Here is a 13621-nt window from a genome sequence, read left to right on the forward strand (position 1 = left end):
CTCCGCTGCTCTCAGACACCCTGGCCTCCTTACCGTTTCTCAAATCTGACGAGACTTTTTCCTCTTTCTATAAGACTTTACCCCAAATATTGTATATCTGACTCATGTTTTTCAGTTCTTGACTCAAATGTCACCTCTTCAGAGAGGCTTTGTGGAACTAAAAGTTTAAAAAAACTCACCCTTCAGACTTCAAGCATCTGACAGTTGAGAAACAGCTTACATTAGATTAACTCTCCTGTGAACAAAAATACTCCAGAAAACCTATGAAAATACCACTATTGGAAGGCAATGCAGAGTGACTAAAAGCAGGCAGAATCTGGATGTGAGGGAAGCCATGGGAAATAGGGGCCACACTGTGTGAGAGCCGGGCACCCTGACTTCCTCCCCTGGGCCCTTCCAAGTCCACAGAATGCAAGGGACACTGGTCAAGCAGAAGGCAGCTGTCTTTTGAGGCTGAAGACTTGATGCCAGTGATGGAGCCTACCGGAGTGGCTGGGACCGGGGTGAGAAATCCTGAAAAAGAGGGAGCCATGTGAGGAAGCCCAGCATCTGCTGGCTGAATGCTTTCATATCCTTGCCTGCCTCCTGAAGGCAACATGCCTGGGTAAGACTCCAATGAACCTGCTGGGGAGAAGCCACTGGAAGACTGACACAGCTGAGAGAAATTCCAGCAGCTCCCCAGTGTTGGGGAGACCATTTGAGTTCAAGCCCCACACTTGGGATGAATTTGGCAAACCAGGCTTTCCCTGGAGACCCAGTGCTTAAGTATTACATAAGCACCATGTTCCAGAACTAAAGCTTTTACCTCAGGACTAAGGACAACATAGAGCCATTCTAACAGAGTCTAAAACTAAGCACCCACAGAATCAAAAGTGATCTTCCAGCAACTTGCCTGCCTGTTAGCACAAAGCTCAGCTTTTTCTGAGAGGGGGCACAGAATTCAGTGTTCTATACTGTAGCATTCACAATGCTTTGCACAAAATCAAAACTTACTAGACATACAAGTGAAGAAGGAAAGTGTAATCCATAATCAAAAGGAAAAAGTCAATAGAAACAAATGAATGAGGGCTCAGAGGCTGAAATTTGCAAGCAAATTATTTAAGTAGAATAAATATGTCAATTTATAAGCAAGAAAATTTAGATGTAGTGGGTGAGGAAATGAAGGATTTCAAAAAAAGATATGGAAATCTAATGACAAGCAAAGTATAAATATTAAAAGTAAAAATATGTAAAATTAAACATTTATTAGATGGGAAATATAAGGAAGGATCAGGGAATATAAAAACGTGTTGATAGATATCAAAGTTGAGGCGTGGAAAATGAAGTTTCTAGAACAAGTGCACACAGCCTCGATTTTCAATGGAAAGGTAGTAGCAAACTGCAAGCATGCAGTGGCAGTCCAGAAGGGGAGACAGGGAAGAGGGGACAGAAGGAGATTTCAAGGATTTGAGGACAGGAGACAGATGTAACCATAGCTTGGCTTTAATAATGTGCTCCTGGCATTTGGTGTGGAAGGTGGGCATGGGAGGCACAGAGATGGCTTCTACAGTCCAGAGAAATAGTGAGGATCTGAGGGAAAGAGTGGGTAACAGTCGCCCTGCTGACTGACACCCCGTGTGGTGCAGAAGTGAACCCACGGCCACCTGTGCAGTCAGTGGCTTCCACGCTGGCTCGCACCAGTCCTGTCCTCTGCTGCTCTCTGATGCCCTGCCTCCTGATGTCAGCATGCATGGGTGAGACGCCAGCAAACCTGCTGCTGAGAAGCCGCTGGAAGGTGGCCAAAAATACTGGCCAAAAGTTTCTGAATCTGATCCAGAGCATGAACCTGTACATCTAAGATCTTAATGAAACCCTAGCAGGATAAACAAAGATCACACCAAGGCAGACTGCCAAAAACAGAAGGTCAGGGGAAAATATATATTTTTTGAGACAGAGTCTCACTCAGATTTCCCACTTCCACGGCTCTTCACCTTCCCCACGGATCAGTGTTTCCATCTGGTAACACCTCCCCTAGCTGCAGACCGCCCCTCAGCATTGCTGGGGACATGGATCAACCTCCCTTCAGCATTGCTGGGGACATGGATCTGCTGGCAGTGAATTCTCTCAGCTTTCACTGAACTGAAAAAATCTTACTTCACCTTCAGTTTTGAATCATCTTGTTATGATCCTAAGAATTTTTGTCTTGCAGCACCTTAGAAATGTTCTTTCATGATCTTCTCCTTTTATGATGAGAAGTCATTTACTCTTTGGATTAATTTTTTTTTCTTTTCCTCTGGTTGCTTTTAAGATTTTCCTTTAAATGGCGCCATGGCTCATGCCTGTAATCTCAGCACTTTGGGAGGCCAAGGTGGGTGGATCACTTGAAGGTCAGGAGTTCTAGACCATCCTGGCTGACACAGTGAAACCTCATCTCTACTAAAATCACAAACATTTAGGCGTGGTGGCTGTGCCTGTAGACCCAGCTATTTGGGAGGCTGAGGCATGAGAATCACTTAAACCAGGGAGACAGAGGTTGCAGTGAGCCAAGATGGCACCACTGCACTCCAGCCTGGGTGACAGAGCGAGACTCCATCTCAAAATAAATATAAATAAATAAATAAATAAAAAGCCAACAGAGGAGAGAGAGTGAAGTACTAAAAAATGCTCGAGCAGCCCAAGGCAAGATCGGTAAGAGAGAATTAAGACAGGGTATAATAGAATTAGCCAGATGGCAGGCCTGACAGAGCCATATCGGTAATTACATTAAATGTAAATCAAGGAAGCACTCAGAAGGCACAGACTGTCAGGGTGGATTTCTTTTTAAAGCAGGATCCAGTGGTATTCTGTTTACAAGAAAGGCATTTGCAGAGACAAACAGGATGAGAGCAAACGAATAGAAAAACACACACCACGCAAATAGCAACCTTGAAAGACATCCTCTGGACAGCCTCGGCTCATTTTCCCATGTGCTCAGCAACCCGTTTCCTGTTCCCAGTCACACAAACAGGCTGCATTCCCTATTGTTCCTTGCAGTCTCCCAACTGTGGTACAGGTCAGGCCAAGGGGTAATGGGTGGAAGGGGGGTGCATCATCACCACTGGGCCCCAGAGAGTCACCAGAAGCCGCTGCCACAGGATCCTCCATGCTGTCTTCCAGTTCCAAGTGGCTGGAATGGAGACCATCCTCAGGACAGGGCCACATATGGAAGGTAGAAGAGCCACATACTAGAAGAAGCTGGGGACCTGGAATCATGTGGAAGGAGAGGTGCCTGGCCTGCGCACTCACCCTATACTTTTATGACAAGAAGAAATAAACATGAATGTGTGTGTACATGTGTGTACACATGTGTGCATGTGTTGTGTGTGTTGCGCGTGTGTGCAGGTGTGCATGCATGTGTGCATGTATGTGTGGGCATGCATGCATGTGTGCATGTGTGTGCATGTGTGGGTGCATGTGTGCACATTGTGTGGGGTGTGTGCATGTGTATGTGTGTGCATACATGTGTGGGTGCGTGCGCGCGTGTGTGTAGCCACTGCAATAGCAGGCTATGTCTTTTTCAGTTTGTTTTACCTTAATAATACTCTCTACTCATATTTACTTTGTAGCCCACTTTGCTTTTTCGAGTTATAGGATCTGATATTATAATTAAACATTTGTTTATTTGTCTGCTTGTTTATTTTCTGTTTGCCCTCAATAGAACAGGCTTCGAGAACACAGGGACTGGTCTCTCTGCTCCCTCCTGCACCACAGGGCGGACATCAGTACCTGGCATATAGTAGGTGTTTATTAAACACAAGCCCTTTTTCTCTCATACTTGTGAGTGTGGGAAATAGAAAAGTTCCTTTATAAAGTTTCCTCTCTTGTTGGAGAATAAGTGTGCTAGTAACTTTGTTAAACCCTATCCTATGTAGCGGTTAGACATGCCGTGCTTACAGTCACATAGTACATAGTACATTCTGTGTCCTTGTACTTTAACCAAGATATCTGTGCTGGAGCTGCTCACAGGCATGTCCCAGCTCTCCACTGCTTTTACCTGTTTAGAAAAGTTTTAAGTTGTCAGCCAATCGGGTTTTAGTTTAGATTGTGAGGTCCGGCTCCAGCCAAGGGAGATCAGACAGAGTAGTAAGGACGACCCCAAAGGCGTAAGGGATAAATTTGTGTGTTTTCCTTTGTTCATTGTGCTCTCATGGCACAAAGGCTAGTGAGTGCCCCTCCTGTAGTCCAGGAAATAAACACTGCACTGCTGAGAGAGCCTTTGTCTCAGTGCTGACTTTTCTTTGCCATACCAAGCATCTATTTCCAACGTGAGGCCAGAACAGTTTGAAGCCAAATACCTGTGCGCTGGCACAGGGAATGCTGCTACAGAGCACCCGTAAGGACGTGGCGGGTGGAGCGGGGGTGGAGGGAGGCAGGGGTGGGGCAGGAGCATCTGTAGACCCATAGGGAGCTCTGCGGCCCCTGTTTCCTCATGCTTAGCAAAAATGCCCTCAGAGGCCCAGCTGCCAACCTGTTCCTGGTCCTGGTGATATGGGTGCTTCCCTCCGTGGTGTTTTATTGCTTACTTTTATTTCTCCCACAGAGAAGATCACCCTTGTGATCTTGTTTTTAAAAAAGATCAATTCAAATGTAACTTGTTCAATGTATTAAAATAACAATTTCAAAAGTGCAGTGCTTCCTTGAGCCTTTAAATCTAGCTGACAAACCTTGTTCCACCTGTAACTTCCTTTACGGGGCCTGTGAATAATTCTGGGTCCATCACTGACTTAGTTAATTTAATAGCTTTAAGCATTTTAATTGCACTTACAAAATTAATATATTTAAATTTATGTTTTAGTATCTCAGTTTTCTACCTTTAGCAAAACCTCGGAGTATAAACTAATTTTCAAAATCTAATAATTTAAACATACGACTGTGATGAACCTAAGGGAGGTCTCTTAAATGTTCTAAAACTGTACACACACTACAGATTTCCACATAAAATCAATAACTCGTTCAATTCCTCGAGTTCACATTTTCAATTGGATTATCAAGGTGTCACTGACATAGGCCAAATTCTCCAATATTCAAAATACCAAATGGACATAGATTACTTTATGCTAAAATATTCATACAATGAGTTTCAATTTCTCGATCCAGTCTAGACTTTAGAAGAAACAGACATGTACTCAGGAGGCAGTCAGCACTCGGGGACCCCAGGTGACGAAGGCCTGGGGAATCCGGGCAGGCTGCAATGGGCTGTTAGCTACCAGCTCTGAGGGGCTCACTGCTTCTGTGTGAGTCTTGCCCACGGAACTTAGGCAAGGAGAGAAGGTGCCAGGAGGGAGACCACATCTCTGAATTCCATTGTCACACAACCCTGGGAGCCTGCCCTTCCTTCCCAGCCACGTTCTGCTCACACTGGGTCTGGCGTGGTCAAAGCCGTGGTCTTCCAATGGCTTTGTGTTCTCAGGCCTGTATGATGCCAGGGACGTGGAGGTGGTCTGCTGTGAAGGCTTGAGCCTCACAAGGCTCTTTCCACTGGGGTCGTGATTCTAACCCTTTCGACCGCTGTGCAGGGATGCTGGTGGTGCAGTTGGGACCAGAGCCTGCCACCTCTCCCTAATGGGACTGAACCCAAGGCCAGCGTTTGCTTCGGGATTTTGCTCTTCTCTAAGAGGTGCAGATCAAGCTGGGGCCAATCCACCTGTTCCCTGGTTCAGGGGCAGGTGTCCAATGTTCCCTGTGAGCAATTTCATGCCACCCTTCCTCATCCCTGCCCCCACCTGAAGCTGCTGCTGTCCCATTCACCACCCCGTATCAGTGCGGAACCGGCTCGGATGGGCCCCTGGTCCAGTTCCTTGGGAAGGCTCCTGGTCTGCCCACACCACCTTCGCCAGCCAGCGTCCTCTAAGGTTGGAATCAACTCCCTGGGAGCTGGCCAGGGAGATCCCTGGTGACCATCCTGCTTCCCTCTCCCTGCTCTGGGAACCACCTCAGGCCCCCGTGGACGTTCCTAAACTTCTGTGGACCTAGAGCAGATTCTCTGCAAGTGAATTCCTCAAGGACTGGGTTCCACAAGCCCTTCTGCGTGGCGCGGGCCTCAGGCAGTGTCCCTGCCAGGGGAAGCCAGGCTCGTTAAAGGGGAAGCCTGGCTCGTTAAGCTGGAAGCCCATGGGGCCTGCGGAAGACAATGGCCCCGGGGCGGTCTCCACCACTAGTTGGGGCCACCAAGCCATTGGGAGGGAGTGGCCATCCCCAGTGGGGTTGGGAAATAGAGACAGAGGTGACAGTGGGCGGCCGAAGACCTATAAGAGCCACGGAGTTCCTTCAGCGGCAGGGCCCCAGGGCTGAGCTGAGCTGCCGTGGCCATGGGACCCGGTCTCCTGGTCCTCTCCTTCCTGTGCACCGTGGCCTTGACTGATGATACCTGTCCAGGTGAGTCAGCCCCCAGGGAGTAGGACTTTACAGCCATCAGGCTCCGGGAAGCTGACCGGCCGCTTGCTGACCACTCACAGTGCACCAGGCCCTTTGGGAAGGTTCCTGCCTTATTGTCTCAACAGCTCTTTTTAAGCCTCACACTTTGAAGAGGAGACAGAAGTTCAGAGACACAGATGCAGCTTAACACAGGAGCCGGTCCTCAACCCAGAGCACCCAGTCCACGGGGGGTCCCGCCCAACAGCCCTGTTCCCAGGGCCGAGTCCTCCTCCACGGAAGGGCTGTTGCGAGAGTCCCGTGGGTGGGCTGTGAGGAGGCAGTGGGTATGCAGGACGTTGGCTGGGGATTGGCCTAGTCAGAGACTGTGCCATGATCACCGTCACTGGGAGACCTCCCAGCTGGATGTGACCAGCAGGGTCAAGCCCCAGCTCTGCGGGGAATTCGGCCTGGAATGCACCTGGCACTTGGGACAGGAGGTTCCCACTGTGTCCCTGATGTGGTCCAGTGAGGGTGATATGGCCCCAGGGCTGCAGACCTCCTTCCCTGGGCTCCTGGGGCACTCAGCTGACTCCAGGCAGCTCCACCTGTGGCTCCATCTTCTCGGGGAGGCCTGGTCCCCCTGCATTGTGACCATGCTGGAGGACATTGCTCTGGACTCAGAACCAGGGATGGCTTCCATAAACTGTAGTGGGCACCATGGCCTGGGCCTGCTCCTAGTGGACCAGGGTACCAGGGAATGATGGGTCCTGCGGGGAAAGGCCCCGAGTGGGGCTGGGAAGAAACACACATCCACAGGCCCCTGCACTGGTTATGTTACGGGTAAGTTAATTTCTTCCCCCAGCATGCCTTATTTTCTAGATTATCTAACATTAGTATTCTTTTTTAATGAGAAAAAATAAGCAAATAAAAGAAGTGGTCTACACATGCTCTGACCAGTGAGCCGGGGTGAGAGATCGAAACAAATCCCTGGAGACCACTGTCGCAGCCCACGGCATCTGAGAGAGCCCTCGGGGGGCAGGGGGGGGCAGGTCGATTGTTCTTTTCAAAGAAGTAAACAGCCTCAGTTTGGCTCCAGCTCTGTCACCCCTGGCTCTGTGTGCTTGGACCCCACACTGCCCCTCTCCAGGGGACTGAGAAGGCCCCTTCCAGCCCAGAAATTCTACAGCCACCTTCCCAGGGTCTGGGAGGGAAAACGCTACGTCAGCCCCAATCCCCCAAGTTTCTTAGAAATATTTATTGTCAGTAGTGACTGAAAGTGCCCACTGTTTATGCAGCTCTTTCTAAGTGCCATAAATTGCTGTAAGAGATGTAAAATGTGCGTTCTCTAATCCAGCCCTGGCCACAACCTTGTTATTATCTGCACGTGGCAGCCCAGAGGGCAAAGCTCCAAGTGCAGTGAGTTTCCCCAGGGCACACAGCACTGAGAGGAGGCTCTGCTAGGTCCGGGCGGCCTCCAATGCCAGGGCTCTGCCCCGTTCACCTCCCTTCCTCGCCAGTGCCCGAGGGGTGAGGACAGACCAAGGCCTCAGCAGAGCAGAAAACCTCACTTCCCAGGCGCTGCTGGGCCAGGCACTGAGTGGCCACCTGTGTTTCTCTGCAGAGGTGAAGCTAGTAGGCGTGGAGGGCTCCGACAAGCTCACCATTCTCCGAGGCTGCCCAGGGCTGCCCGGGGCCCCAGGGCCAAAGGGAGAGGCAGGTGCCAATGGACAGAAAGGTAAGTGTGGGCCGGGTGGGGAGGCTGGGCGTGGTGGGGGCTCTGGCTCTTGCTGTTTTTGAAACTAGATGCTGAGCTGGGCAATGCTCCCTCCGTGGTTCCTAGATCGCTGAGCCTGGGTCAGATCCCTGCTCGGAACCAGGGACAGAGCCGACTCCCAGGGCCCAGCAGGGTTCTGAAATGCATTAGCCGGGTCCTCATCTTTTAATGACCTAGTGAGGGCCCAGTGGGTGTTTTGGCAGCAAACCTGGTCTCGGTCCTGACCTACCGTCTGCTGTGTGGCCACCAGCAGGGCTCTGATTCCCAGTCCCTATTCTCCCTGGGCTGTGGGGCTAAAAGTCTCCCAGGGACCAGCTTCAAAGGAGGAACCTGCAGCTCAAGGGAAGTGAGGACATTTGTCAGGTTCTCACGCCTGAATGGGGACGAGCTGGGACTGGATCTACTGGCTGTGGGAAGGGCTCTAACTTTCCAGCTCCCTGCCCCTGAGTAGACAGGAGAGCCCGTGAGGCCTGGATCCTGGGTCTAGAACCTTCTGGTGCAGGACGGGCACACTCAGGTGGGGCCACGGTCACATCGCAGCACAAACAGGATCCTGGTCATGACTGGAAGTCACAGTCGCCAGCTCCAGGGTGGGTCCTTCAGGTCCTGAGCATGAAGCTCTGTTTAAGGCAGTGTCTTTGGAATTTGCAGGAGAGCGCGGCCCCCCTGGAGCACCTGGGAAGGCAGGACCACCTGGGCTCAAGGGTAAGGAGGGGACCAGAGTGAGGAGGGGTTGTGAGGCCCTTTCAGACCCAGCTGCAGAGGAACGTGGATGGGGCCTCTGGGGCTGCCACACTGTCCTCGCCAGAGCTCACACCTGCCCAGCGTGGGGGAGAGGTTCTCAGGGGCAAGGGTCCCAGTATGGGGGAGGGGTTCTCAGTCAGGGGAAGGGTCTCAATGGTGGGGGGTTCTCAGAGCCTGGGCATTCACCTGTGGGTGGGCCTGAGACCAAGCCTTCCCCCTCAAAGGTCAGCGTCTGCTGGGGTGGGTGGGACAGGGTCGTCTGCTCACCTCTCCCAGCCCCTCTCATCCCATCTCACCTGTCATCTCCCCTGTCCTGTCACCTCGTGTCTTCTGCCCCCCGCTGGAGTACTTTTGGGGCACTGTTCAAAAACCTAGGTTGGCCCGAGTGGGCAGGGAGCATTAACGACAAGTCTGAACACAGAGAATGTGTGAACATACAATAGATACATTAAACTAGAAACCTATACATCCTACACATATAGATGTCAGCTATTTATCTGTATATGTGTATAATGCATACAATAGAACGGCTGTCTGATGCGCGTGTGTCAGATTATTTAGAAATGCCAGAGCGGCGTGCTGCAGGGAGAGCAACCCCTCTCACTCCTCTGTTCACCCCGACCTGCTCTGAGCTGCGCTGGATGCGCTGGGAGAGGAACACTTTCTCTCACTCAGCTGGAGGCTCCATCATACTTTGCTGTATGTAAATAAATGCCTATTGGCCCAGACCTCACCTGACCACACCCTTCATGCCACATCTACAAACACAGGCCACTCTAGAGCCTTTAGGGGTTCAGAGAGACCCCAAAGCACCAAGCTCCCTCTAGCTTGGACATGCGGCAGGAGGAAGGGGCAAATTAATGCAGGTCCAGTGACTCTGCTGCCTCCAGGGACAAGAAGGGCCACAGTCACCCCAGATGGCCACAGGCACTAGCAGCTTTTCTGGAGGGCAGTGGCCACCTTCATGCCAGGAGAGTGAGGCAAGCGCCACCATCTTCTGCTCTGTGCGGGGGACAAGTTATCTGATTTCCAGCTCTTACTGTGTGTGTTTGCCTGTCTGTCCCCATCTCCAGGAGACCCTCAGGAACCCAATCTGTGTAACACAGGTGGGTGGCAGGCATTGGATCCTCCAGCCCCGCCGGCACATGCACCCCAGAGCAGCCCACCCCAACCTGCACCCACCAGGAGCATTGGGACGCTCTGCAGTCCCAGCCCCAGAGGCCTCTGCCTTTTCTTCCCTCTGCACCAGCCAGATCCACAGGACCGCAGTGCCTGGTTCCCTGGCAGATGCCCTAAGAAGAAGCAGGGCATGGACTTCATAGTCTTGCGCCCCAAAGAAAATTAGAGTGTACCCCAAAGGCTGGGTTCCCGGGAGGTGAAGGTGGGGAGATGCTGGGAGGTGGGAGGGTCAGGCAGACTGGGCGTGGCCATCACAGCTGAGTGGCCTTGAGGGCTGTGTTCCCATTCAGGCCTCGGAGTCCTGCTCTGTCCGCACAGATGCCTGTGACCTTGCTCCTCCCTCCCGGGCCTCCCTCCCACTGCCCCTGCCCTGCCCAGGGCTCCCGTCCTGCAGCCACTCCCCGGGTTCCCTTCTCAGGCCCACGCACCTGCAAGGACCTGCAGGACCGGGGGCACTTCCTGAGCGGCTGGCACACCATCTACCTGCCCGACTGCCGGCCCTTGACGGTGCTGTGTGACATGGACACAGACGGAGGGGGCTGGACTGTGAGTGTGGGGGGAGCTGAGGGGCCCTGGGCAGGGGCGGCCAGCCTGGGAGTCCCGGAGGCCAGGCTGCACACCTAGTGGGAGAACACTCTGGAGTTCTCTATCCCTTTGCACAGGGACAGGCAGAGATGATGGGGGCGGTGACCCGTGGGTAAAAGTCCAGGCCGTGGGAGAGGCTGGGAGGGGCCGGTGTTTTCCTGCTGTGTGGCTTGGGGCTTGCTGCCTCCCCTCCCGGGCCCCCCTCTCCTCCTTCATCTTCCCTTGGGGTCTGCGAGCTGCTGGCCCGGCCATGATGCTCTGCCATCTGCACATGCTGCTCCTCTGGAGGGCGGGTCCCCTGCGCTGTGGGACGTTGGCCTGGCATGTGGCTCCTGTACCCCGGCTCCCCCACAGGTTTTCCAGCGGAGGGTGGACGGCTCCGTGGACTTCTATCGGGACTGGGCCGCGTACAAGCAGGGCTTCGGCAGTCAGCTGGGGGAGTTCTGGCTGGGGAATGACAACATCCATGCCCTGACCGCCCGGGGTAGGGTGGCTGCTGGGGATTGGGGGTCGGGTGCCCTGAATAGAGGTGCCCCTGCCCCTTAGGCCTGGGCTGTCTGGAACATAAGCACCTCTTGGTCCACAGGGCATTGGGCTCTGAGCACATGCAGGGTGGCACTGGGACCCCCGAGAGCTGCATCCCCTACCGCTGTCTCTGGCGGCATCAGGACTGGAGAGGGTTGGAGCTCTGGGCTGAAGCCTCTTCTGGTCTCAGCCCCACCGGCACCTTAGATCCTCAGTGTGGGAAGGAGGGCCCCAGTGGCCCCGTAGAGGAGTTTGGGCCGAACCCCAATTCTGCCTCTAACCCTTGAGGGTTTGGGAGTCCAGTCTCACCCTGTGGCTCAGCACCCCCTGAGAGTCAGAGCTGCTCAGGCCCCGGGAAGCCACAGTGCTCTCCACGCTCTGCGTCCATGGAACCCAGACCTCCTTCCAGCCCCTGCCCCAGAAACCCAGCTCCCATGTCTGGAGGCAGAGGGCCCTTCTGCTGGGACCCTGAAACCTTCCTCTCGCAGGAACCAGCGAGCTCCGCGTAGACCTGGTGGACTTTGAGGACAACCACCAATTTGCCAAGTACAGATCATTCCAGATGGCGGGCGAGGCGGAGAAGTACAGGCTGGTCCTGGGGGCCTTTGTGGAGGGCAGTGCGGGTGAGTGTCTGTGCCGGGCTGTGTGGCCTGGGCCTCCAAGGGTGTTGGGGATGTGGAGGGAGAGTGCTCAGCATCTGGCTATGCCTCTGCTGTGCGACACTGAGGGGTGACTTAACCCGTTCAATCCATAATCTGTCCATCCATCCAGTCACTCACAGTTTACTGCACTTGTGAAAACTATGATCTACGTGCAGTAAAAAGTATAATACAGATGGGCTCTGATTATCTGCTACCATTACCAATGGAGAACAGGACACCTGATAAGGGTATTTCTACAGAGACTGAACCCCTATGCTCTGTGCTGCCCAGCACGCCTTCCCCTGCTGCCCCACCCAAAGCCAGGCAGTATCCAAGTGTAGGAACACCTGTTAGCTGGCTGGGCAGAGCAGGCAAGGAGATGCCAAGGCTGCTGTCCCAGCAGAGCAGAGCGCATGTTCACTGGGTGGTGCCCCTTGGAGTTGTGCAGTGCACAACGTGGGCTCCTGGCCATGGCAGTTCTGCACTGGGTCTAGGATCCAGACTCCCTGGCACTTCATGGAAATGCCCTGTTTTTTCCTCTGGGCAGGTGATTCTCTGACATACCACAACAACCATCCCTTCTCCACCAAAGACCAAGACAACGACCAAGCTGCTGAGAGCTGTGCTGTGCAGTATAAGGGAGCCTGGTGGTACGTCACCTGTCACGTGTCAAACCTGAATGGTCGCTACCTCAAGGGGGCCCATGACAGCTTTGCCGATGGCATCAACTGGAAGTCCGGGAAAGGGTACAACTACAGCTACAGGGTGTCAGAGATGAAGGTGCGGCCCGCCTAGCCTGGTGCTGGTGGCAGAGGGGCTCTGCATGCACCCTGGCTGGAGGAGAGCATTCCTCAGCCCTCACAAGGAGGGCAGCATGGGGATCGTGGCTCCATCCTCATGGGAGGTGGGAGCTCCTACCAGTCTCTCATGGACACGGCCTGCAGAGCTTTGCACCCAGCACCGGCGTCCAGCCCCCTGCCTCCCGTCTGCAAGGTTAGGCGAAGCCCCAGTGTGTCTCCCTCACCACAGCTGTCAGTGCTCACTTGCCTCGCAGGGGGTTGTGGGATGCCACAACCATTTGCAGTGCCCGACCACTGGCCATGCCCCTGCGCTGCTCACCCGTCCTTGCCTCCCTGTGACCTGGCCCTACTGCTGGGTCAGGTGCCCTAGGGCTGAGGGTGTTTCCCACTAGCTAAGACAAAGCAGGGCCACTGAGCCTGTTTGTGAATAAAGTTTTATTGGCACAGCCATGCCCATGGCTTCCATATTGCCTCTGGTTGGTTTCTATCATCCCTGGCAGTTTCCAAGTGCCAGGCAGAATAGCTGGGACAAAGACCCTAAGAGTCCCAACCCCTCAATTGTGTATCCATCAGCCCTTTACAGAGCGTGTTCGGTGACCCCTGCACTCAGAGCTGCCTGGCCCCTGCTCTGCTTACTCGTCCCCAGGCTTCCTGCCACCTGCCTTCTAGGGTCCCCAGGACTCACTCTTGAGAGCCTCACGCATTGTAGGAAAGGCGACTGTGTGCACATGAATCCCGCATCAGAACGAAGCAGAGATGAGAATAAGGGGAGCGGGTGAGATGGATCTGAGCACCCTGCAGAGGGAAGGTAGCCAGAAGGCTGAGCTCTCAAAATGGGGATTGTATAAGGACTGACAACACCTGCTTTCCTTCTGGTCAGCCAGGCAGGCCCCTCCCAGGACCAGCTGCCCAGAGCCCAGACCCCGCAAATGACGGAGGGCTCGCCCCAGTGTCCGTCTCTCTCTCCTGGAGAGGGCTCAGCCCCTGGCAGGCTCCCTTCC

General features: G+C 53.6%; 1 protein-coding gene across 3 annotated transcripts; it reads left to right on the forward strand.

The window, feature by feature from the left end:
- Nucleotides 1–6293: 6293 nt before the first annotated feature.
- On the forward strand, nucleotides 6294–13085 carry FCN2 (ficolin-2). Of its 3 annotated transcripts, none has more exons than XM_078350702.1 (8): nucleotides 6294–6393; nucleotides 7994–8107; nucleotides 8798–8851; nucleotides 9964–9996; nucleotides 10448–10615; nucleotides 11009–11138; nucleotides 11668–11802; nucleotides 12368–13085. In XM_078350702.1, exons 2-8 carry the CDS (start codon nucleotides 8096–8098, stop codon nucleotides 12613–12615), a joined length of 780 nt encoding a protein of 259 aa, XP_078206828.1. In that variant the 5' UTR covers nucleotides 6294–6393; nucleotides 7994–8095; the 3' UTR covers nucleotides 12616–13085. The 3 variants fall into 3 exon arrangements, with proteins under 3 accessions (XP_078206828.1, XP_035118150.1, XP_078206818.1); XM_035262259.3 differs by having other exon boundaries at nucleotides 10488–10615; XM_078350692.1 differs by lacking the exon at nucleotides 6294–6393 and adding an exon at nucleotides 7791–7899.
- Nucleotides 13086–13621: the final 536 nt, after the last annotated feature.

This window comes from Callithrix jacchus, chromosome 1, assembly GCF_049354715.1.
Source record: "Callithrix jacchus isolate 240 chromosome 1, calJac240_pri, whole genome shotgun sequence".
NCBI lineage: Eukaryota > Metazoa > Chordata > Mammalia > Primates > Cebidae > Callithrix > Callithrix jacchus.

Bases quoted from the DNA above. Each gene is read 5' to 3' on its own strand.
- FCN2 (XM_035262259.3), top strand. From the start codon at position 6,327: ATGGGACCCGGTCTCCTGGTCCTCTCCTTCCTGTGCACCGTGGCCTTG. The intron at 6,394-7,993 runs GTGAGTCAGCCC...GTTTCTCTGCAG, and splicing joins GACTGATGATACCTGTCCAG to AGGTGAAGCTAGTAGGCGTG. The intron at 11,803-12,367 runs GTGAGTGTCTGT...TCCTCTGGGCAG, and splicing joins CTTTGTGGAGGGCAGTGCGG to GTGATTCTCTGACATACCAC.